Genomic DNA, 22,548 nt, shown 5'->3' with positions numbered 1-22,548 from the left:
CGGAGCTGATCCGTGCAGACTGACCCCTCCCGTGGCTGCCCCTCCCCATTCCCTGGGTTTCCTTTGCTGCAGAGCGGCTGGATGCTGTGAAAGTGCTCAGGAAGCACCGGATCAGAGCACGCGGTGGGGGCTGTTTTCCTCTGCCCCGCCCCGGGAGCCGTCCCCACCGCTCTCACAGCGCTGCAGAAGGGGATGGAAAGAAGCAAGGACGCCCAGGGTGCCTTCCCCATCCCAGGGATGTGCAGCTTGATGCTAAGAGGTTTAAATACTCAAGCCTGGCTACACACTGCCCAACACCCCCCCCCCCAAGGGTGAAAACCATCCACTTGGCCACTGCTCAGAGCCTGGGCCTTGCAAGAAAAGGGGGCTGGCAATGCTGCAGCCTGCCTGGCAGCATCTCATGCTGTGCTGGAACAAGAGCTGCTCCCAAACATCTCCAGGGTCAGCTCTGGGAAAGCAGCAGCAGCCACGGCTGGTGGCAGGATGAGAAGCTTCTGCATGGGGCTGCACTCATCTCATTCCTGCAACGCAGTGCTGGGCTCCTCACAGGCAATGTTGCCAGGGCTCAGCTGCACTCACAGCCAGGGAAAGGTGAGAGCATGCTCTGAAATCAGAAGCACTGAGATTTGCAGCTGGTCCTCAGCTCTCCAACACGACTGGAAAGAGGAGCTGGCAGCGCTGCCCACCCCTCCCACCCCACTGCAGCTGCCAGGGGGGATCTCGGCAGAAAACACTTGTTCCCCAGTTCCCATAAGAGAACTTTTGCTCATTTCTCCCTCCTCTCAGAACAACACCTCTTCCTGCTGCTCTGGGATCGTTTAATATTAAACTACAGAGAGGGGCAGAGTTAACACCAGCTGAAAGAACCATTGCTGCAAGCAGCCTGATTACACCCATTCATTTCCCTCCCACCTAAGAACAACAAGAACGGCAACGAAACATCGCTCCACGGGGTCTGCAACCTGCAAGCACCTCTGCCCCAGCCAGCAGTAATGCTCCACGTGCCTGCTGCACCGTTGCACATCACCCCGCAGAGCCCCTGGAGGTGCAGCTCCAGCTGCAGATCTCACTTTGATCCCTCGGTGAGATGCTCCCAGGCTCCGGCTTTCCCCCCATCCCCCCCCCCCCCCAGAGGCTCTCGGGAAGCAGAGCGGGGGTTTTGGAGTGGGAGAACATGAGGCTTTGCAGTTGCTTCAGTGCAGAGAGGAGGTGGCTGTGCTTTAAGGAAGCGCTGTTCTCGTTTGCGTGTTGAATCGCTCTCTCCCCGGCGATGCTCTCTGCTCCCAGCTGGCTCCCGACCCCCCCCCCCAGATGTCAGCGGGCGGTGGCGAAGCCGATGCGGTTGTTGCGGCGGTCGAATTTGGTGTAATAGTGCCCGATGAAGCTGGCTCCCAGGATCCAGAGGGGGCCAGCTGGGGGGGGGACGTCCAACCCTGAGAGAGCCACCACGCAGATGTCCTCCCCGTACTGCGTTTGCTGCAGAGAGGAGCAGACCCCGTGGTAGAGATGGCAGGTGGGAGTTTCCAGCTCAGTGCCCTGCCCCCTGTGCTTGGCATCGACTTCCCTTCTACCACCAAAGGATAGCCCTGGCTGGCTCCAAATCTCCCCAACCGAAGGAAGCAGTACTGGGCTGCTCTACGTCGCATGCTGCACAGGAGGGTGTGGGGAAACAGCGAGCAGCATCGTTCTGTGGATGCTCTCAGAGCACTGCACTGCTCTCCCCACGGATGCTCCAGGAGAAGTGCATCCCCACTGCTGTCCCATCCCTGCCCTCGTGCCCACACGCAGGGATACAGCTTACCTGGAGGATGTATGCTGAGCCACCCAGCGTGTACGCCTTCCCACCCAGGTGGAAGGAGATGTTGGGCAGCTGGGGGACCTGCTCACAGTCAACCACGAACTGCAGGAGGAAAAGGCAGTGCTGAGCCCAGGGCCGGGCTGGGGCAGCGTGGGGATGCAGCCGGGCTTTGCTCACCTCTCCTTCGCTCATCTCTGTTGCCCCGATGGCTTTCATCAGCACGGACACAGGGCCAGCTGGGCCAGTGATGTAGGATGCTCCTGTGTCAATGGCCACTGAGCAGCCCTCCTTGCAGAACAAGATTTCAGCTCCTACAGACACCCTGGGACAAGAGGAGGAGGGGAGAGGGGGACCCTGAGCTCTCATGATGACCACAGCTCGGAAGCAGCAGAGCACGTGCTGCTCCCAGAGCCTCCTGCACACAAACCCTCCAGGACTGCTCCCTTCAAGTTCCTCCAACGTGAAAGCAAAGCTTCATCACGTATCTTTGGGTGGTGGTGGTGGTATATATTTTTTTTCTTTTAAAAGCTAAACAAAGCAGAATTGTTTCGGCATCTCACACTGCTCCTGTAGGCTGATGGGTTAAATTCTTCCACCACAGCTTCCAAGTGCAATCAGCCCACGGTGCCTCCCCCTCTGCATTCCCCAGTGCTGTGAGATGAGCTGAGCATCATCGTGGTGCAGCTCTGTGCTGGAGAAACTGACCCCACTCCCTCTCCCTCCCAGAAGGGAAAGCACCCTACCACCCACAGCCCCTCTCTCCCAAGCCCACCCTCACGTGCCCTGGGCAGTTTGCAGGATGTGGACGATGTTCCCCTCATCCTCACCCCTTCATGCTGATCTGCCAGTACCCACTCCTGCTGATGCTCAGGTAGTGGAAGTCCCCAGTGTAGTAGGATGGGTCGCTGCCCCCCAGGATGATTTCCCCACCGGGTTTCAGAGGAGCATTCCTAGGGTGCAAAGCACAGCAGGTTGACCCTCGTTCACTCAGGGCTCCTGGGGCAGGGAACATGCAGTGATGTCAGCCTGGTGAGCAGCGGCAAAGCAGGAGAAACTCTGAGTTAGGGTAGAGGATGTGGGATCACAGGGTGAGGATTGGGGCAGGTGGGTGCTGAGGACAGGGGAGGGCAGAGCCCAGTGTAGGGATGGAGCTTATAGGAGCCAGCAATGGGATGCTGTCAGTGGGTGCTGCTTCCAGAGGTCTCGTGCTTTTCATCTTCTTACTTTGAAGTTCTGCAAAGAGAGTGATGCCCTATGAGCCCATGATCTGTGGGTGGCTGCATCCCAGAGTGTCAAGGGCAATTGAGCAGCATCCTGACCAGGCTGTGGTGGCTGCTGGCATCCCTGAGACTTATTCATTATTAAGGAACCCATCTTTAGATGGGATAAGATCTACTTAGGCATGCATCTGCCTCTCGTGCTGCCTCATTCCAGCCCAGCTCTCACAGGCACCCTCCACTCAGCCTGGGTCCCCCAACCACAGCTTCTAAACAACCCCAAGCTGTGGCCCAACACAGCTGAGGCTGCAATACCCACAACCCTACAAAGCAACCCCATCCCGAGACCCACCGGCTGTAGTAGACAGAGAACACATCCTCCTTGAGGATCTGCTGGGAGAGGATCCGGTCGAAGACAGGGGTGATGCCATCGATGGCCTGGCTGGGGTAGCCCATGCCCAGAACCCCATCAAACCTGGCAAAGATGAAGGGGAAGGCAGGCAGCACCGTGGCCTCAGCAAAGACCTGGATGATGGGGATGTCCGACACCTGGGGAGGGCACAAGGGTCTCTGCATGGAGATGGGAGTGGGGGGGAAATCCCAGCAGAGCCCCCATACTCTTGGGTAAATGGGTGTGCTCACGAAGGGGAGCAGAGCCAGCTGCTCCAAAATTCAGGGTGTACCCTCACCATGACCACGTCCTGGCTGAGGAAGCCTTTGACACTGCCCGTCCCGTAGCGGATGGCGAAGCTCGTGCCGTTGGCTATGTATGTCCGTGACTTGGAAGAGTCATAGCGGCTGTGGGAAACTGGGGAGAGGCAGAAGAGCATCAAAAGCAGCGAGGGAGGGGCCAGCAGGGCCAGCAAGAGCTCCGAGCATCCTTTGAGAGGAAGGGATTTGCCCACCCACATCCAGCAGGAAACCAAAGGGCGAGGCTGGAGAGTGTCCGTCCCCCCCCCCCCAAAAAACCCCAGCACTCACTGCACGCGCTGTAGAGTGGGGAGCACTTGCAGGATGGCACCCACAGGTTGGCTGAGCCCGTGTCAAAGACCACCTTGAAGGTCTGCGGGGGGGTGCCGATGCTGATCTCACCGTAATACTGCGTCTGGAAGAGGCATAGCACCAGCAGAATTACTCGGGCTGCGGCTCCTCCTGCGGCTGGCGGGACCCGCGGGCTGGGGAAACTGGTGGGGGAGGGGCTCACATCCAGGTAGTTGGTCAGGAGGGTGGGAGCTGTCCCGTTTCGGGGGCCGGTCGCCCCACCGCGCCTCTGCCGCAGCTCGGGGAGCATGTCGGACACCTTCACGCCCATCTCCTGCAGCGTCTGCCGGATGGAGGGCATCCTCCGCAGCGCGATCCTGAGTGCAGAGGAGAGGGCTGAGAGGGGTGGGGAGCACCTCCAGGAGACCCCAGCTCCCTGCCCTGGGAGATCCGGGCTCTAGGTGGCAGCAGCTGCCCGCTGGGTCCCAGCCCCGCAGAGGGATGCGCGGACACGGGGGGGTGACATCCTGCTGTGGGGGTACCCCCCCACACCGTGGGCTCACGCTGTGCTGAGTTCAGCCCGAGGCTCAGCTCGTTGATTTTGGGAGTGGAAAGCGTCGTGCTGGCTTCGGAGGTTGGATTGGAGGGAGAGGTGCTGCTGAGCCATGCAGTGCTCAGAGAGAGGAAGAGAAGCAAGGAGGGTGAGGTGTGCTCAGTGCCAGAGAGAGGAGGAGGAGGGAAGGTGTTTCTCAGTAGGTCTGGAGGAGCAGAGAGGAGATCTCTTCTGTCCTCAGCACCAAAAAACAAGGAGAGAGCAGAACCCGGTGCATCGTGCTCCTCTAGCAACACACTACCTCTGCAAAGCCAGGGCTGGTGAGTGGAAGAAGCTGGTGCCCCACACGATGGCCACGATGAGCAGACACTGCTGCATCCTCCTGCTGCCTCCTGCCAGCATCTTGCTCTCCCAGTGTGGCCTCCTCCTTCACCAGAGACTTCTCCACATCCCAAAGGGGAGGATGCTTTTATAGCCTGGGTTTCTGCCTCCCCGTGGGTTTCTCCTCCCAGTTGGGTGAGGAAGTGTTGGGGCTGCCCACAATGGAGGGCAGCACTGTTGTAGGTGGGCACAGCCAGTTATCAGAGCCAGCAAGGGCAGATGTGGACAGCTGGGAGCTGCTAACCCACACTCTTTGCTGTCTATATCACTGCTATGTAGCAGCCCTGAGCACCACTAACATGGCACATGCAGGGCATGGAGCAAGAGCCATAAGGCAAGAGTGATGGATAATGGTGGGGACATACGGAGTGGTAGCTCAGGTCTGGTCCAGCCAGGCTGCCAAGGAGCAGCAAAATAAGGGAGTAGAGGAATAGGAATTTCCTATAGGGCTGGGGGTAGGAATGGCAAATACAGCCCTGTGGCCATGCAGATGCTGCCCACAAACCTACCAAACCCTGCTGCTCTCATGGGGGGCTGCCCAGGGGAAAAATCCCCTGCTGTACAGGGGATGGCTGCTGCATGGAGTCTTGTGGCACCAAGCCCAGCACTTGACCTCAGGACCCAGGGAACCTCGGTGGGAAATGACTGCAGCGGCAATAAAAATGTTCTCAGAAGAAACCTGATGACACACTTGCCCCTTCCTTGAAGCCCTCAGCTACACAAACACACTGGTGTGCTCCTGCTGCAGCCAACATTTGCTCAGGGCACTGCTGGCACCCTCACCTGGGGACAAAAACATGGGGGGCACAAGGAGTGTGCCCATCCCCACCTCCCCCCCGCCTCACGTCCCAGCCTGAAGCTTCACAGCCTCCTCCACCCCAATCTCCTCGGGGCTTTGGGCTACACTGTTCAGAGCCAGGGAAAGGCTCAACCCGGGGGGAAACCTCATCGGCCACAGCCCCATTTCTCCCAGTCCTGACGTCTTTTCCCATGCCAGGCACCGGGGCTGCGTCACTGGGGGCAGCCTCGTGGGGTCAGGAGGCAGCAGCCCAGCCCCTGGCAAGGAGCCACCAGGCATAAATCCCCTTTCCGGGCATCCTGAGTGCTCATAAGTCCTCAGAGGAGGGGCTTTGGCCTCTCCCAAAGGGGCCACGTCAGCCTGGGGAAGGTGAACCCAGGGCATGGGGCTCCGGGGTTTCCAGCTGTGATGTGAACAGGGGGAAGCACATCCATGGGACCCTAAGGATGCTCCTTGGTGCACGGAGCCTTCCTCCATGCAGGGAAAAACCCCAGGAGGCATTTTCCAACACAAGCAGCTGGTACACGGGAGCGGTGATGGAAAGACCTGGCAAAGAGCCCCAGCATTTGCACACAGGGCTGCAGGGGAAGGAGCACTGCTAAGCTTGCTGGAGGGCACTGCAGGAGGAACAGCCCCAGGGACAGCAGCTGCTTTGAGATTTGCTGATGTTATCCCTTCCCCCTGGGAGAGCAGAGTTGCAGGGGCAATGCTGAGCTCTTCCCATGCAGCTTTACAGCACAGAGGAGCTCTGCTCAGCGTATATCATCCCAACCTGTTGATATATTTAGTTCTCAAGGGGTCTCTAAAACATCACAAAAGGGGGGAAGAAGCATTTCTGCCCTCCCCATGTGTTTTACACACTCCTCTGTTTGTTAATGAGAAAAACTGTACAGGTTCATGAGATCCTCATTCTGAATGACTGAGAAGCTTGAGGACAAAAAGCAGTTTTGGAAAGGACTGGGGAGGCTCTGGGTTGCACCAGCACTGGGGAAACTGGGCCATTGGCATCAGCAATGTTGGGGCTCCACCTAAAATGCCTCTTAAAGCCAGTGCTGCTCCAGCAGGGCACACTGAAACAACATCCTGACCAAATCAGAGGGAAAAACACAGAAAAATTTTTCATGAACATCTCAAAGGTGTAGCTTGGACACGAGAAGTTGTGTTATAGCCCAAATGAGGGCTTTTGTCTGCCAACAGAGACACAGCATCATAACCACACACCAGGGATGCTGTGGGTCCCACGTACCTGCATGGTGGCTGAGCCCACCCAACCTCTCCAAGCAGCTGTCCTGCTCCAAACCTCAGTGCTTTGCTGGCCTTAATGCCAGCAGGCCCAGTGCCACTTCTGCTTTCCTCTGAGCTCACACCAGGAAACTGCAGAGGAAGCTTCCAGGGGAGAAGAAGAGCTAGCAACTCACGCTGTAGACATCCCCCTCCAAACAGCAGCATCCCAAAAGCACAGCCCCACACGCAGCAGAAGAATCCCAACCCTAAGGGGATGCCATGCTTTATCTCTGCTGGAGAGCTCAGAAACCTCAGGTGTGGCAGAGGAGACACCATCCCCACATCAGCTGAGCTGTTCCCAAATCTGCTCTCACCTGCTGCAGACCCTGCCAGCACTGCTCAGGCTGCGCTCCAATCAGAAGGGAACAGGTTGAACACCGACTCCTTAATTAATTCTTGCTGTTTAAGAAACTATCAGCGCAGGGACCAGCTTTGATGTGATTGCTTTGGTTTAATTAAACTCATGGCTTGCACCTGGCTTCCCAAGTGCTCATATCTATCTAGCTTGTTCCTCTGACAGCGGAGCTGTGGGGTTCTCCTGGAGAGAGGGTCCTGTCCCCTGCCCAGAGCTGTCCCCACACCAGTCCCACTGTGATGCCACCAGTACACCCAGCCCTGCTGGGAAATGGGCCTGTGGGAAATGGGAGTGCTCAGGTAGCAGCCCCATGTCCGTGTGCTGCCCTACAAGTGCTTCATCCCCCCCCCCCTACCCAAATATCACAATTAATTAATAACCTTGTTTTTCTTTCTTGAGGTCACTGGATTTCAAAGGGGTAATTCGCTCTCCTCTGATCAGGTCATGAAATGTTAATGTGGTTTAATGGGTGTTTTCCTAACCTCCCCTGCCCTCTCCCACTGCTCCCTGTGCTCTGCTGCTGCTGGGGATGTCCTGGTGCCACCTCCAGCCATGGCCATAGGAAGGTCCTGGTGTCACCTCCAATTACTGCCACCAGAAGGTCCCCATGCCCTGGCCATGATGCTTCTTAGTGGCACTAAGAGGAGTAGGCTTTGAGCCCCAAAAAAGGAGCACAGTCTCGGTATGGTCTCAGACACATATATTTTTTTAATTAAATCCATCTCTCACGAGGGAAAGACAATAATAATAGTAAATAATAATAATAATTACAAAGCCTGCCTGGCTCAGCCTGCGAGGCACTGTCCCTGCAGCACAGCCATCTCCAATCCCCAGAGGGACTGAGGGATCTTGTGCTGTCCCACCTGTGACGTGACCCATCCCGTGGTCACACTATGGAGCTGCTGTCACCCAGTTTCTCCAAGAGCTGCAAGAGGAACCGTCCCTCATTAGTGGCACAATAGACCGTGCTGACCTTCTTCTGCACACCCATGGTGCTGCTTTAATTCAGCTATGGCAGCGATTTCTATCCCCCAAGGACTGCATCCCCCAAGGACCTCACCCACGGCCTCGCACGGCACCCTGCTCACCTTGTTCACAACAGGAATATTCACCAGCGAGCCCAAAAAGCCAAAAGCCACGGGGAAAAAACTCCTGCACCAAAACAAAAGGCTCTGTTAAGCCTGGGAGCAGCTCTGTGCCATGGGCAGCGAGCTGCAGGGGTGCTTCACCCCATGGTAGATGGGTTGGGCTGTGTGGGTCCATGAGGACCTGAAGAGTGTGATGAAACCATAAGCCTCCAGCAGCATGCCCAGGAGCGGCCACCGCATGAGGACGATGAGGACCCCTCCGAGGAAGAAGCTGCTGCCCTTCATCTTTTGCCTTTGGAAGAAGAAAGTGAAGGTCCTCCTGAAGCCGATGATGAAGACCAAACCGGAGAGAAAGAGGATCTGGGAGGAGGCAGTGGGAAGGGGTGAGAGCGGCCCTATCCGATGGCCCCTTTGCTCTAGAGATCCTCCTGTGCCATACTCACGTTCCCAAAGGCCAGGAGCACCGAGTCGAAGTACAAGAGCATCCCAAAGAGGATGAAGAAGATGCCAAAGCCAACCAGCCCCACACCGATCCCTACGAAGGATGGGCTGAGATGAGGGTTTGTGTGCACTGCTCTGCTCCCCCCCGGGGCCATGCTTGCTCTTCCCAGGGCCACCTCATCCCATTCCCTCCCAGAAATGTCCTTGTGATTTCTCTCCAGCTGCCGAAGCCTTGGGGAGGCTGTAAACCCTACAAACTCAGGGGGAGGGGCTGCGAGATGCAGAATCAGTCACAAGGTAAACCATAAAAGAAGACCACCCCTGGCACTATCCACAAAGGGTGGAGGAGATGCTCTGGTGGGCACAAGGGGCCAGACACCTCTCTGGTTGCCTTCCTTACACAGCCCCCACCCCACAGTGCCAGACCCCCTACGGAACACATCCAACCTATGCCCCCAGCACCAGCAGCGCAGGGGGGTTGCCATCAACCCTCTCCCTCCTCCAGTGCCCCCAGCCCTGCTGTGGGGTCAGCACCCCCCAGTGCACCCCAAGAGCATCCCACCCCAGTGCCCACTCACGCTGGAAGTCGCTCAGAGTCACCATTTTGCCCCAGTGCTCGGCGGGCTGGGCGCTTCCTGGCAGTGACCCTTGGAAAGCCCTTTAGTCCCCACGTCATCCTGCAAATCATTAACGGCCCCGCAGCTGCTCAGGGTTGGGGGGTGATCTCCCTATGGGGCACAGGCCACCCCAGCTCACCCCACAGCTCTGTTTGCAAAGCTTTAATCCATTGGGATGTTTTTTTTTCACACGTCGTCCAGGTATCAATGTGATTCCTGCTCCGGATGAGGATGCAGCTGCATCCAAAAGAGTCCCCACTGCAAAAAGAGGCACTGCAGGGAAAAGAAACCCCACGAGAGGGGGAGAGGAGGGCACACATGGGCTGAGCTATGGGGGCTGTGTGTCTCACACCCACTCAGCCCAACATCAGAATCATCACCACCGCACAAACGATGCTGACATCACATCGCTTCGGAGATACTTTTATTTTTCTAACACTAGCCAAAAAAAATACCCCCCCCCCCCGAAAACAAAATATCCCCCCCCAACCCTCCGGTGCATAAATAGATTTCCTCCCAATGCAAACTCTTTTCTCAGTTGCAAGTCGACGCTGTATGAAGTGTCCCATGAAAAAATAATAACCAAAATAAAAACTGAGCATCGAAACCTCTGGTTTGTGGGTTGGTTTTTTTTTTTTTTTGCTTTTCTTTTGGTTGCTGTCATCTCCAAAACAAAACAAAACAAACATAAAACCCTACAACGACCCATTCCTACGCACTGCAGCTGTGGGATGAGGACACAGATGGACATCCCCTCCTAGAGCTGTGGGAGTGATCTGTGACTCCCCCCTCCCCCTGGCCAACCCCTGACCCCCTCTGCACAAAGGGCTCTGCCCTGTGCACCCCATTGCACGCCAGCTGGGGAAATAAAGGTGCCACCTCTTCCATCTTACAGTCTCTTTATATATATATATATATAATTTTAAAATAAATTTGCTTTTCATAAAAGCAAAAAAAATATAGGCATATATATATTTAAATAGGTTTTATTTTCTTTTTTCTTTTATTTTCCTTTTTCCTTTTTTTCTTTTCCTTTTTTTCTTTTTTTTTCCTTTTCTCCTTCTCCCCCCTCCCCTCTTTTTCTTCCTTTTTCTTTCCTTTTTTTTCCCCCTTTTTCCCAGTTTTTTTTCCCTTGTTTTTTCCCCTCTTATTTTTCATTTTCTGATAAATCGGTGAAGAATCTGCTCCCTTAACTGGCTGGCAAGGTCTGCTGTCCAAAACCCTGCAGAGAGATCAGCACCTCCCGTAAAAGAAGAGAGAGAAAAAAACAAATATATATATATATATATTATAAATGTATAATTTTTCCATAAAACATATATTAAGGCATGTAATAGCAAAATAAAGGGCCAGCTTTATGAGCTCAGGGGGCTGCGGGAGGTTTGGGAGAGGGGTTCCTGGGATCCTATGAGTATTGCTAAGAGTTGGGGGGGAGGGTGATGGGGACGCAGTGGGGGCACTGGGGGGCAGCGTGTCAGGATCCGGCCATGGGGACACTGCCATGGGATGGGCAGCACCTGGCTCCTCACCCACCCGCTCCTCCCATCCCCCCAGCTCTGCCCCGCTCCCCCCGATGAGTGGTGTTGTGTTTTCAGGCAGAAACAGCGTTTTCCCCTCCGTTTGGAAAGCGAAAATAAAATAAAATTAAGGGTAGGCTTGCGATAGGAGAAACGACCAAGCTGATGTGGTTGGAGTGCAACGGCGAGGCCGTGGGGTGAGATCAGAGGGATCCAGTCCATGCTGTGCAGTGGAGGTGCCCCATCCTGTCCCCACATCCGTCCCCGGTGCCGTGGAAGAAGGAACCCCTCCCCCAGCACAGAGGGCTGCCCAGGGAGCACCGGCTGTGTGCAGCCCCGTGGAGCTCCCATTGGGTCCCCCAGTTTGGGACAGAGGTGACCACGCACAAAGCATCTCTGCCACCTGGAAGAGCTCATGGCTCCTGTCCGGCCCCCTCCACATCACCCGCCCCATCCATCCTGCAGATCCTTGCTCGGCCCATTGGCTCTGCTCTTCTGCTCCTTCCCCACATTCCCTTTCCCTGTCTGCACCTGCTGCTCCATGCCCATGGCTTTACGCTGGGCAGCCCTCACCATCCCGGCCCCTAGGACACCTGTGTCCCATTGTGTCCCCTCTCCATGCACCCTGTCCCCAGCACAGCCGCCGTGGGGCTGGCACCTCCCTCCAGCAAGGTGCTGAAAGCAGTCTCAGGGCACAGCCGGGAGCACAGACACGTGTGGAGGTTGCACCATCCGTGGTGGAGATGGTCCCCTTCGTATGACCGATGCACGGAGAGCTGAGGGACACTGCACTCCTCCAGGGCTGTCCCAGCTGCACATGTCCCTCCATGCACCCAGGACGCTGCAGCTGTGTCCCTGTGCTGGGTGGAAGCTCAGTGTCCCCTGTCCTTGGGGACGACGCTTGCGGCACCCGCACGGCTCCTCCAGGTTGGGCAGAGTGTCGGGACCACATCTCCCCATTCATCCATCCCGGGGTGATGCCATCGATGGGAAGGAGGGAGGGGGTCCGGGAGAACCAAAAACGATGGCGCAGAGAGGGTCGACCTTGAGCCAGGGCACACGTGGTGCTGTGCTAGAACGTGGGCCCATGGAACTTGGTGGCACCGGCAGCTGCCAGGGCTTGAGCTGGAGGAAGAAGAGCAGAGCTGAGTGCTGTGCTCCCTACAGATTCCCCCTGAGCAGCCTGGAGTAAAACCCCACAGACTCAACCCCATGCCGAGCACCTCCTGGGGTGCAGCACCTCCTTTGGGGGGGGGGGGGTTGGGCAGCAGCCTGCTCGGCCCCATCCCCAAATTGGGGTCCCTGGCAGCATCCCACGCCGCAGAGGGCACTGCACTTGTTCCATAGGAGGAGATGGGGCTGACGTGGCTCGGAGGTGTTAGCTGGAGCAAGCAGCAATGGACGGAGGCTGGGTGGAAAGGACACTGGGGGGAGAGGCACCCTCCGCCCGTCCCCAGATGGAGAGGATGGGATGAAGTACAAGAGAAAAGGTGCTTACTTCATGGCTCAGACACGCATAAAATGGCTGCAGTCGGCGACCCGGGATGGTTCAGACGAGAGGGGGTTGGTCGGTGGAGTCGGGGAGGCTGGGGAGGTGGGAGGGCTTGGGGTAGCGCATTGAGCTGGAAACAAGAAATGGGAGAAGGGCATGAAGAACACAAGCTGAGGGCAGCGAGAGGGGAGGAGGCGGCACGGCGGGCAGGTTAGCGAGGGGAGGAAGACCAAGAGGAAGGAAGGGAGGAAGCAGGACGAGCAGCCACAGCCCGGCTGCAGCGCACACGTGAGCTCCCCCAGGGCTCCTCCTGGACAAGGCTGCGTGGCACTGCTGGGCATGGTCGGTGCATCCCCATCCCTGAGCACTCCGAGCTGGGTTCCTTCCCTGATGGTGAGCACTCCATCCTCAATGCTCTGTGCTGCTGCCCTGGCAGCTGCTGGCACCGCCTGCCTTGGCTGCTGCACGGTGCTGCCCTACAGCAACGCAGGATGCTCTCTGTGTGCACAGCCCCTGTTTCTTTGCTGCCTGTCCGGTCCAACATCTGCTCACAGAATCTGCTTGTTCCCCCCCTGCAGCAATTGCTCCTGCCCATCTGGACCTGCAGTCCCTCTCCTGCAGGGCTGGAAGGCAGTGAGTGTGTGCCCCGGGCCCTCTGTGTCCCTCCATGCCTTACCCGAGAGCATGCGGCCCCGGCGGGATGCTTCAGCAGCCAGTGCACATGAGATCTCTATCCTCTTCTCCTGCTCCTGCAGCTGCGTTTCAGGGTCCTGGGGGGCATCCACCTCACCCTCACCCAGGGGGATGACATTCTGCAGGCTGGGGGGACAGCGCTGGCTCAGCGGGATGCACCGGGGTGCTGGGGAAGGGGTACTCCCTGCGGGTGCTGCACCTCACCTGGACTTGGCAATGAGGGTCTTTATCCTTTCCACCTTCTTTTGCTTCTCCTTCATTTCTTCTGGGCTGAGAGGTGTGTCAGGCTCCAGCTCAACGTACCGCTCGGGGATGAGGACTTTGTCCGGCGTGGACAGCTGGGTGTAGAGCTGAGCTGAGCACCACTCACCCGGAACCCATCCCCCCACCAGCACACGCCTTCCCCACCCACCCTCCCCCAGCACCTCGGGCACAGCCATGAGCACAACACAGCTCAGGGCCCCACACAATGCAGGGGGCTGGATCTACCCTCCAGCAACAGGGCTGCCCTGTGCCCACATCCCCACGGAGCTCCTGTCCTCACCTCCTTATTGATGTCCACGTCGTAGTGCTGTGGCTCCAGCTCCATTTTGCGCAGCCGGGCGATCTCCTCTCGGGGCGTCTCGTGCACCTTGCTGGGATCATCAGAGCGCAGCGCTGCCTCCAGGTCAGAGATGTCCACCTCATGGATGCTGCGATGCCGACGCACCTGCGGGGACCCCAGCCCTGCTGAGCCCCCCCACACCCAGCAAACAGCGCCCTGCCACAGCCCCGAGTGCCCCCTCTGCTCCTTCAGGGACCTCAGCCCATCCCACAGAGCTTTGCACCCAGCCATGTGGGTGCAGGGACTCACCACCTTGTAGGACGTGGGTGCCTTTGTGCCGGGGGGGTCGGGCTGCTGGCTGCCAGGCAGCTGCAGGCTGCGCCGCTTCTCCTTCATGGAGCCGCTCTGGTGACGTTTCATGCGGTCAATCTGCTCCTCCACGCTCATCTTCACCTTCGTCTCATTGGCAAACACAGCGCTCTTTGGCCTTTCCTGGGTGAGAGCCCGACCCCCATCGTCACACTCCCCAAAAGGGAACAGGACCCAGCCTCATTCTCCTGTGCTGCACTGCTCTGCCGAGGGCTGCTGCGCTCAGCCTGATCCTGGGGCACCCAAACTGTCGGGGGAACCCCCAGCCAGGTGCTGGGACGTAGCCATGCGTCCCCCCCTCCTCTCCTGATGGCACTGCTGAGCCTCCAGCTCCCAGCCCAGCCCCTGGCACTGCCCACCCGGCCCAACCCCCTCCTGCAGCCCCTACCCGGGAGCCCAGCCCGTTGGCCATGCCACTGGCACTCCTCCTCAGCATCCCCACTGCGGGCACCACCTCCTCCTCCGTCGGGGACTTGGTTCGGGGCGGCACGATGCCCACTGCAAGACAAAGCAAAACATCGAGCTGAGCCCCCCTGAGGTCACAGAGCAGGATCCTGCCCATGGTGCTGATAAAGACCCACTGGGTGGCACCTACCTTTGTTGAGGGTGGCTTGCTTCTCCACCTCTTGCTCCTGCCGGCTCTGCAGCCCCTCAGCAGTGGGGCCGGGAGCAGCCGTCCGCTGCATCTCCTTCTTGTTTTGCTCCAAGTTTGGTTTGGGCTGTGGGGAGAAAGTGAGCGTGCAGTGAGCCACTGCTCTGCTGGGTGGTCACACGCTGCTTGGGGGCAGCACACGGCCCCAGGTTCAGGTGGGCACACAGCTGCTGGCGAGGCAGTATCCACACCCCCAAACGTGCTCCACCAGTGGGGACGTGGGCTGGGAGGGCTCTGCAGATGTCATCCCAGCCCACTGATTGTGTCTGTGGTGCCCCATGGTTGCATGGATGCTGAGGGTGCTACTTGCACAAACAAATGTTCCCTGTTTTCACAGCCCCAAGTGCACGCATCCTGAGCCCCTCTCGGGGGTTGCAGGGACCCTTCTCTCTTCCAGAGTACAAACATGGTCCCATTCCCAGGCAGAGATGTCACCAGGGATCCTTAGGATCGGGTGTGCCCATGTGGTCACCCCAGGCCAGCCGAGCCCCCAGCACAGTGGGGAGTGAAAGAACAGCATGAGAGGAGAGGGCAGAGAAAAACAGAGAGGCTGCAGCAGCTTTGCATCTCCTCCAGCTGCACAGGAGCATCCTGTCCCTGTCCTGATCATGTGCACGGGGCACAGGGGACCTGGAGAGGACACGGTGAAGCTGCCATGGGAACACTGCACTCCTTGGATGCAGTGCCACGTGCTGCTGTCCCCCGAGCATCACCTTCATGTGCAGCCCCATCCTCTGATCCCGGCCTCTGGGGAGGGAGGGAGGGAGGGAGGGGTGGGACACTTCTTGAAGCTGCTCTGGAGAGGTTCTGGTACCTGTCCCCTCTGTGCCTCGCTGCCTTGCTGCCAGGAAGGGGAGGTGGGGTACGGCCAGGGGCGGCTCTCGCTAGGGAGCGGAGGGACGGTCGGAGGAGGCTCCAGGGGTACGTACGACTTGGGGAGGGGAGGTCGAGGCGGGCCGGGTTCCTGGGGTGGAGAGGAGCATGAGGCGTGAGAGCAGAGAAACTAAGAGATGGGAAGGAAAAGAGAGTTAGAAAGAGACTGAGACAAAACACAGTGAAAGGCCAGGGAAAGAAGAGGGAGCGCAGTGGCTGCTGCCTGATGGGTTTCCCCATGAGGGGGGGGGGACGTTTCCCACGTCCCAGTACAGTCAGGAGCTGTCAGCCCCCAGAAGACATCAGCATTGCTTGGCACAGCTGTGGGGAGTCCCCACGTTCCTACCCTCAGCTTCACATGGATGTGACTGAGCTCAGTGCAGCCGGACCCTGACCGAGTAGGGATGCTGTGGCAGCAAGAGCTGAGCAACTCTTGGTGTAGGACCCCAAAGGCTGCAACACCTCGCGAGGGGCACATACTCAGACATCCCCACATCCCCCACGTGCTCATCCATCACCTGAGAGCAAGGATACTGGGCCAGCTCAGGAGCAAAGTGACAAGGAAGGACCTGACGGTGACGAAGGGCTCCCAGGGCACACCCTGGCTCACTCACCTCACTGGGACCTGGCTTGGTGGGTGAGCCCTGAGAGCCAGAGATGAGGGAGAAAGGGCTCAGGGGGCTGGTGAGGCTGGCAGAGCTCAGTGGGCTGGCAGGGCTGTTGGAGCTGTACGTGCCCAAGGGGCCGATGGCCACTGTGGAAAAAAAACAGAAATAAGTGTGTGCACCACGGCACGGTCCCTCCAGCAGTGCTGTCACCAGGGATGTGCCAAGCTGTGGCACGCTGAGCTCTGTGCCATGCAGGGACAGAGCCTGCTCACCTCTGTGCTTGGCGGTGTCGGTGCCACGGGATGGATTGTTCTTCCTCAGCCCCTCCATCACATCCTGGATCCGCCAGATCTCCTTCTGGATCTGCCGGTTGAGCATTTCATTCTGCAAAAGGGGAGAAAGGCAGTGATCAGAGCAGCCCTAAATACCACCAGCCCTGTGCATCCCATCCCAGCTGCATCCCAGCATCGGGGCCTGGGGGGCTCAGCTGGGATAGACTCAGCCCTGAGGGGGGGCTGAGCCATCGCTCCCACAGCTCGAATGCCACAGGGAGCTGCAGGTTGGGGGTGGAGCTGGTGGAACCCCTGACCCCCTGCAGCCCCTCACCAGCACCCGAGGCAAAGCAACTTCATCAGCACCTGTGTGCTGTTAGCCAGAGTCAAAGCAGGACACCAAGCACCAGCAGCTGCTTGCAAATCAGCTCTCTGCAGAGGAGCCAGGCAGCTTCCACCTGCACAGGACCGGGGACAACAGGGGATGCTCACCTGGATATCCAGGTTCAGCTGCTCCCAGAGGTCGTCGTGCAGGGCGGACACTTCGCTCTCCAGGGTCTCGTACTCAGCCGTGCTGTTGGCCAAGGCCTGTGGAGGGAGTTTGGGAGAGTTGGGCTGGCGGATTCGTCCCCCAGTTTTGCAGCAGTCACCTGCTGCAAGCTCTGCTGGGTGCTCCCTGCATTAGGGACGGGTGGGTGGGGACAGGGAGCGTGGAGCAGCACCATTACCGTGCTGGCCTGTGACAGCTCCACACGGATGTTGATGAGCTGGTTCTGCAGGGACTCCTTCTTGTGCAGCAGCTTCTCAGGGTAGGCTGGCTGGCTCCCAAACATCTCCAGCTCCTGGTGCGTCCCCATCAGGGCGCTCTCCAGACTCTCCTGAGGGGAACAAGAGATGCTGCAGCTGTGAGTGTCCTGCTGCAGGAGTAGCTTTCTCCCTTCTCAATGGACCATGGATGCACGGGACCATGACATGAGCACAAAATCTCCCCCAGCCCACAGATGACCCCCAGGAAAGCAGGATGTGGCACCTCCTCAGCATCCCTGTTCCCTTGCAGTGGAGTTTGTCCCCAGATGCACTCAGCCCTGGGGTATTCACCATACAGAACCACACATGCCACAAACCTTCTCTGCTCGGAGCTGCTGCACCAGCCTCTCCTGCTCCCGCAGCACTTTGTTCTGCTCACAGAGCTTCCCCAGCAGCTTCTGTTCCCAAAAAGAGAAAGGGAGGGAAGGGTGAGAGCCCAGCAATGGGGTGTGGGATGCTCCAGACACCCTTGCAAACAGATCTGTGCTCAACCGGGGCCAAGAGGAGGGCCAAGATCTCTCTCCAGGAGAGAAAGGATGCAGCCAGGGCATAAAACATGGTGTTGTTTGCATGGGACAACGTGTGGTCCCAGGGTTTCCAGCCTGCAGGAAACAGAGCACATGGAGACAGGGGTAATAGCACGGGAACATGCAGCACGGACATTTGCTCTTACATCAGTGTCTTGCTCGCTTATCTTGTAGCCATGCAGGGTCTCCCTGTAGGCTTCTGGGAAGGGCGTTGTGACCTGCAAGCAGAGCACGGGGTGAGTCTGGGTTTGGGATCCCAGGGGCTGCCAGGAGCCCTGCGGGGAGGAGCAGCCCCTCTGCTCCAGCCCTGGTGCCATGGGCTGTGTGAGCAGCACTGAGCCAGGCTCTCTGCCCGATGCCAAGAGATGTCTCGTGACTCTTTAAGTGCCTGGTGTACAGCCACCACCGTTCCATGGGCAGGGAAATGAAGGCAGCAAGATTAAGCTGTAATCTCACTGAGCGGAGTCAGAGCGCCTATAAATCAGCTGCCGCATCAGGACCTGTTTACCATCCAGCTTCTCTGTGAGTCATTTGCCTTTCCTGGAAATCTAAATTACTAATGGGACCTCACCAATTAAATGCCTCCAAGACCTCGAGATGAAAGGCGTAAGATAGGAAAAAGGGGATCATTATTGCTAGAAAGCAAGATGCTACTTCAGAGTGATTTAAAATCACAGGAAAATGCAAACAGGCCCAAACCTGGATGCAGACCCTGCACAGAACTCAGCCAACGAAGGCATCACAGCAGCTTTGGCTTCACCCTGCAGCACATCCCCACTGCCTCGGCACGTGGATGGGACCACACACTCCTCCCCCCCTCTTCAGGAAGCATCATCACTCTGAGCTGCACCCATCAGCACAGATGTCCCCAGGCTTTTGCAGCCTCTCTCAGCTCCAGGCAGGAGAAGAGCAGCATGCCACAGCTTTGTGCACGGGATGCTTCCTCTCCCTGATGTTGCTTTGGTTGCAGAGCCTTGGGTTGGGTTCCTCCAGATCCACCTTCTGGTCACGTCGACACACAGAAGCACCCGAATGCAGGTGAGAGCTCAGGACTGCTGCTTCCCCACCTCGTGCTCTCAGGACCACAAGGATTTACGGGGCTGGAATGGCTCATGGATGGATTTAGCAAAGCCTGGGATGGACGAGCGGGACCCCCAGAGCGTGATGTGCCAGCACTGCATGGATGCTGGAGTTTGCATGAGCAGAATGACAGGAGGTGACCTCAGGGATGGCATGGGGCGGCTGGCGTGGCCTGCCATGCACGGGCATTAGCAAGGCTTACTTGCATGTAGAGCTGAGCCCTAGGGGAGGAGCTCTCCACCATCCTGTTCACCATACTGATCAGGGTTTCGCTCTCACTCATCTGCGACAGACAGGGAAGGAAATGTCAGAGGTCAGAGGAGAGTGCTGGCCAGGACCCCTCGGGGCATTGTGCTGCGAGGTGCCACCTCCAAGAGATGTCCCAGGGGCTCGAGCCACATCAGGACGGCTGCCCCAGGCTGAGATCATCCCAGGGGTTGAAAGCTTTGTTGTGGATGAGCACAAATTGAACCCAGCCTGGGCTGGGCAGCAAACTGCACGCACAGACACAAACTTGCACGATGCCCACGGCTGCAACACATTGCACGACCCCAGCAGACAGACAGACAGGTCAGGCCAACAAACAGCTCCATGTCCTGCCCTCGGAGCACAGGGATGGCCTTGCTCGAGTAGGGATGGGGACAGCAGTATCCCCCATTCTAGCCTGGCGGCCTCAAGCAGTGGAGCTGAGTGCTGCCATGGGGATGTGTGTGCTGCAGACAGAGGTGACAATGCCCTCACAGCACAGATCCAGGAGCAGATCCCACTGGGGAGCACCACCAGTCGGGGTGCAGCTGAGGGAGCCGAGCTGTGACACATCGCAGCTCTCCGGATAAACGCGGAGAGTGAAAATGAAGCAGCAAATTGTTTTAAAAGAGCTCCTCGGCAGCACTGCCCTGAATTAGAGGTCAGCAGGAGAGGAGGAGGAGATGGAAAGCCTTTTTAGGGAGCGTTTTAAAGTGCTTCGGCGAGGGAGCGTTGCTGCCGACGGCGCTGAAATAATCCAGGGAGCTTTTATTGCACCGAGTGCTCCTGCGTGTCCCTGGCTTTGCTCCAAGGCAGACACAGATCTCGGTGATTGCTGCACCGATGGGGATTCACAGACTAATGAGATTGGACTGGAACAGCTCCCTCAGTGCAAGCCTGGCTCCTGCAGCGAGCACCAGGCGGCGGCAGCAGCCACTGGCTCCTGTCCCCACGCTGGTGGCAACCGGTGCCGATGGTTCCCACCCCACCACTCCCACAGCTGTCCCCAGGGCTCTCCCTTTCCCTGCTCCCACAATGAGGTCAGCTCGTGGCTTTCCTCCAAACACCCTGCGACATGCCAAACCCTGGAGCTGCTGTTTCAGTGCCGGTCAGCCAATCCCAGCCCTGCATCCCACCTCTCTCCTTGGAGGATGTGCAGGGTGAGCCCCTGTGTCAACAAAGCCACGTCCACCGTGCTCGCCCTCCTGCTGCTGCAGCACAGTACGGATCCTGGGCGAGCCCCCAGCACCTCTGTGCCCATGGGTGCCACGTGCTGGGCCATCATTCCTGCAGCACCGATGCTGTAGGCACCCCCAGACCCAGGGATGCCCCCCCACTGCCTCCCAGCTCCAGCACACCACACAGAAGGCACTGTTGGGGGTGGTTTTCTGCCAAGCAATGAACAACCCTACGGAAGGGAAGGATGGAAGAAGCAAATCAAAGATGACTCGTGCTGCTTTAGTGCCAAGAAGGGTGAGGATGGATGTTAGGGGACGAGATGCTGCGCTGGGAGGGACGGGGACGCTGCTGGGGAACGGGGCACATGGGGACGTAAGCAGCGTGAGGCTTGCAGCCAGCTCTGCCTACCTGCTGGTCCAAATACTCTAGGTTTCTTTGCAACTGAAGGTCTAAAAGTTCATCCTACCCGGAGCCAGCAGGCATGCGGCAAGAAACGAACACACAAAACATATAAAAGAAGAAGCAAAGCGGTTAGGTGAAGGCTGCAGAAATGCAAAGACCTCTCTTGGCTGGGGAAGCAAAGTGCCACCTCCTCTGCCCAAAGCAAGGAGGGCTGCAGACAGTGTAGAGTCCTCTCCCTACGCTGGGGCTCTGCTCACTGTCCCTGCATCTCTTGCTGGTGAGGATGGATGGCGGTATGGATAGCTGATGAAAATTTGTGCTTCTCCCTCCTGCAGTGGCTGCTCCTGCTGTGCAGTTTCAGGGCTGTGCTGCACTACGGGGCACCTGCGGCTCCAGCTCCATGATCGAGGGGAAAAAACACCATCCAGGGACAAGCAGTAGCAGCAGCCCAAAGTGAGGGACCAGGAGGAGAGAGGTGCAGGGAGCGTGCCAGCCTCACTCCAGCCCCAGGGGAGCAGAGATGGGCATCGCAGAGCATAATGGGGTACAAGGGAGCTTCAGTGCACCCTCAGCCCCAGCATAGGGCCGGGGACTTTCCACAAAGCACAGCCAGGAGGGACTGGAGACATCAGTCCAAGCTCCACCATCCCAACATGCCCCATTGCATCCCATCTCCGACCCTCCTGGAGCAGCCGTTTCCTTCTCACCCATCCAAGGCAGGGTGAGCCCCGAGCTGTGCCCCACAGCAGACTCATCCCATGGGGCTGAGGGCAGCGAGGAGCACATGGCCGTGAGCCCCCTGGCTGTGAGTCCCCCCAGTTCAGCCCGTTGGCACTGGAAGCATACGTACCATCTTGTCGTGGACCGTGGGGGATGCTGGGTAGTGGTAGGGGTACATTCCTGCAGGGATGGGCCGCCTGTCACCCAGGTAGTCGTACTGAGGAGAGAGCAGACCCCCATCAAACCCTATGGACAGGTGAGGGGTGCATGGTAGCTCCCCATAAATCCCCTCTTTGCTATGCTGCAACTCAGGGCAGATTGCTCCCCTCTATGCAGAGCCCAGCCCTGCAGCAGATTCAGAGCTGACTTCTAGCAGTTCAGCAGCCATACAGGAACACCAGCGTGTCCCTTTTGGGATTGCCTTGCCCATGGTGGTCCTAAGGTCCCCACCCTGCAGCCCTCAACCGGGGTCCCCTCCACCCCAGCGTTTACCTTGGGAGAACTGATGGATCTCCTCATCACGAAGGTGCTGGGGTCAGCATAAATCTCCTCTCCATGGGGCGGCAGCCGCTCGAAGCGGGCACTGGGTGAGCGCACAGGGGAGTACACCCGTGCCCGGCTGTAGGGTCCCTGGCTGGGCGAGCGGGGCACAGAGCGGGAGCGGGGCTGCAGTGACATCCTCCTCAGCGATCCCGAGGCAGCATCCACCTCATCGAAATAAGTTGGCTGTCTACCAGGGAGCCAGACTGGGACATCCTGCCTGGAGAACCCAGGGTGCTCTTTCCATTCCCGGAGCTGATAGGGGCCCCCGTTGCGGAAGGAATGCCGCTTGTCATCCAGCACCCAGGGAGGGCTGACCCGCTCGTAGGCGGGCATGGAGCAGATGCTGTCGGGGCGCACGCCGGGTGGGTAGTACTGGTAGTCCTCTGGGTACTGGGGTGAGTAGGGGGGGTAGTAGTCAGGCACCCGTCGAGACACGGGGTAAAACCTGGTGGGGCTGGAAGGGAAGAGAGGAGTGAGAACCGAGTGGTCACGATGGGCAAGGACACCCTT

General features: G+C 58.2%; 3 protein-coding genes across 7 annotated transcripts in view; all 3 read right to left on the bottom strand.

Moving 5' to 3' along the window:
* Positions 1-990: 990 nt before the first annotated feature.
* REN (renin) lies at positions 991-4,951 on the bottom strand. The gene is made up of 10 exons (XM_065740218.1): positions 4,851-4,951; positions 4,220-4,373; positions 3,997-4,120; positions 3,705-3,823; positions 3,368-3,564; positions 3,023-3,031; positions 2,626-2,748; positions 1,976-2,120; positions 1,802-1,900; positions 991-1,476 (listed from the first exon to the last, which is right to left on the bottom strand). Exons 1-10 carry the CDS (start codon positions 4,949-4,951, stop codon positions 1,315-1,317), a joined length of 1,233 nt encoding a protein of 410 aa, XP_065596290.1. The 3' UTR covers positions 991-1,314.
* A 3,139-nt stretch (positions 4,952-8,090) lies between these two features.
* On the bottom strand, positions 8,091-9,607 carry GOLT1A (golgi transport 1A). The gene is made up of 5 exons (XM_065740217.1): positions 9,476-9,607; positions 8,900-8,991; positions 8,638-8,816; positions 8,457-8,520; positions 8,091-8,293 (listed from the first exon to the last, which is right to left on the bottom strand). Exons 1-5 carry the CDS (start codon positions 9,498-9,500, stop codon positions 8,255-8,257), a joined length of 399 nt encoding a protein of 132 aa, XP_065596289.1. The 5' UTR covers positions 9,501-9,607; the 3' UTR covers positions 8,091-8,254.
* A 1,117-nt stretch (positions 9,608-10,724) lies between these two features.
* PLEKHA6 (pleckstrin homology domain containing A6) overlaps positions 10,725-22,548 on the bottom strand; it is a 40,070-nt gene continuing 28,246 nt past the window's right edge. For 3 of the 5 annotated variants that reach the window (XM_065740463.1, XM_065740466.1, XM_065740467.1), the window contains 19 exons: positions 21,988-22,492; positions 21,626-21,712; positions 20,782-20,835; positions 19,151-19,231; positions 18,015-18,086; positions 17,659-17,739; positions 17,263-17,412; positions 17,027-17,122; positions 16,535-16,646; positions 16,269-16,408; positions 15,596-15,745; positions 14,725-14,848; positions 14,518-14,627; positions 14,070-14,252; positions 13,761-13,925; positions 13,421-13,566; positions 13,195-13,342; positions 12,530-12,653; positions 10,725-12,156 (listed from right to left, as the gene is read on the bottom strand). In XM_065740463.1, coding sequence (XP_065596535.1) covers positions 12,531-12,653; positions 13,195-13,342; positions 13,421-13,566; positions 13,761-13,925; positions 14,070-14,252; positions 14,518-14,627; positions 14,725-14,848; positions 15,596-15,745; positions 16,269-16,408; positions 16,535-16,646; positions 17,027-17,122; positions 17,263-17,412; positions 17,659-17,739; positions 18,015-18,086; positions 19,151-19,231; positions 20,782-20,835; positions 21,626-21,712; positions 21,988-22,492 — 2,527 coding nt within the window. In that variant the 3' untranslated portion in view covers positions 10,725-12,156; position 12,530. The remainder of the gene's footprint in view (positions 12,157-12,529; positions 12,654-13,194; positions 13,343-13,420; positions 13,567-13,760; positions 13,926-14,069; positions 14,253-14,517; positions 14,628-14,724; positions 14,849-15,595; positions 15,746-16,268; positions 16,409-16,534; positions 16,647-17,026; positions 17,123-17,262; positions 17,413-17,658; positions 17,740-18,014; positions 18,087-19,150; positions 19,232-20,781; positions 20,836-21,625; positions 21,713-21,987; positions 22,493-22,548) is intronic. The other 2 variants (XM_065740462.1, XM_065740464.1) reach the window with 1 other exon arrangement.

Source organism: Cyrtonyx montezumae, unplaced genomic scaffold (assembly GCF_038088225.1).
Source record: "Cyrtonyx montezumae isolate F1298 unplaced genomic scaffold, pur_monq_1.0 scaffold_26, whole genome shotgun sequence".
Lineage (NCBI taxonomy): Eukaryota > Metazoa > Chordata > Aves > Galliformes > Odontophoridae > Cyrtonyx > Cyrtonyx montezumae.
The sequence above is the reverse complement of the archived record's forward strand: the minus strand, read 5'-3'. Positions and strand labels throughout refer to the sequence as shown.

Bases quoted from the DNA above. Each gene is read 5' to 3' on its own strand.
- GOLT1A (XM_065740217.1), bottom strand. From the start codon at position 9,500: ATGGTGACTCTGAGCGACTTCCAGC. The intron at 8,817-8,899 runs GTGAGTATGGCA...GCCTCCTCCCAG, and splicing joins TGCTCCTGGCCTTTGGGAAC to ATCCTCTTTCTCTCCGGTTT. The intron at 8,521-8,637 runs GTCCTCATGGAC...GTTTTGGTGCAG, and splicing joins GGTTTCATCACACTCTTCAG to GAGTTTTTTCCCCGTGGCTT.
- REN (XM_065740218.1), bottom strand. From the start codon at position 4,951: ATGCTGGCAGGAGGCAGCAGGAGGATGCAGCAGTGTCTGCTCATCGTG. The intron at 4,121-4,219 runs GTGAGCCCCTCC...TGCCTCTTCCAG, and splicing joins TCCTGACCAACTACCTGGAT to ACGCAGTATTACGGTGAGAT. The intron at 1,901-1,975 runs GTGAGCAAAGCC...TTCCTCCTGCAG, and splicing joins CAGAGATGAGCGAAGGAGAG to TTCGTGGTTGACTGTGAGCA.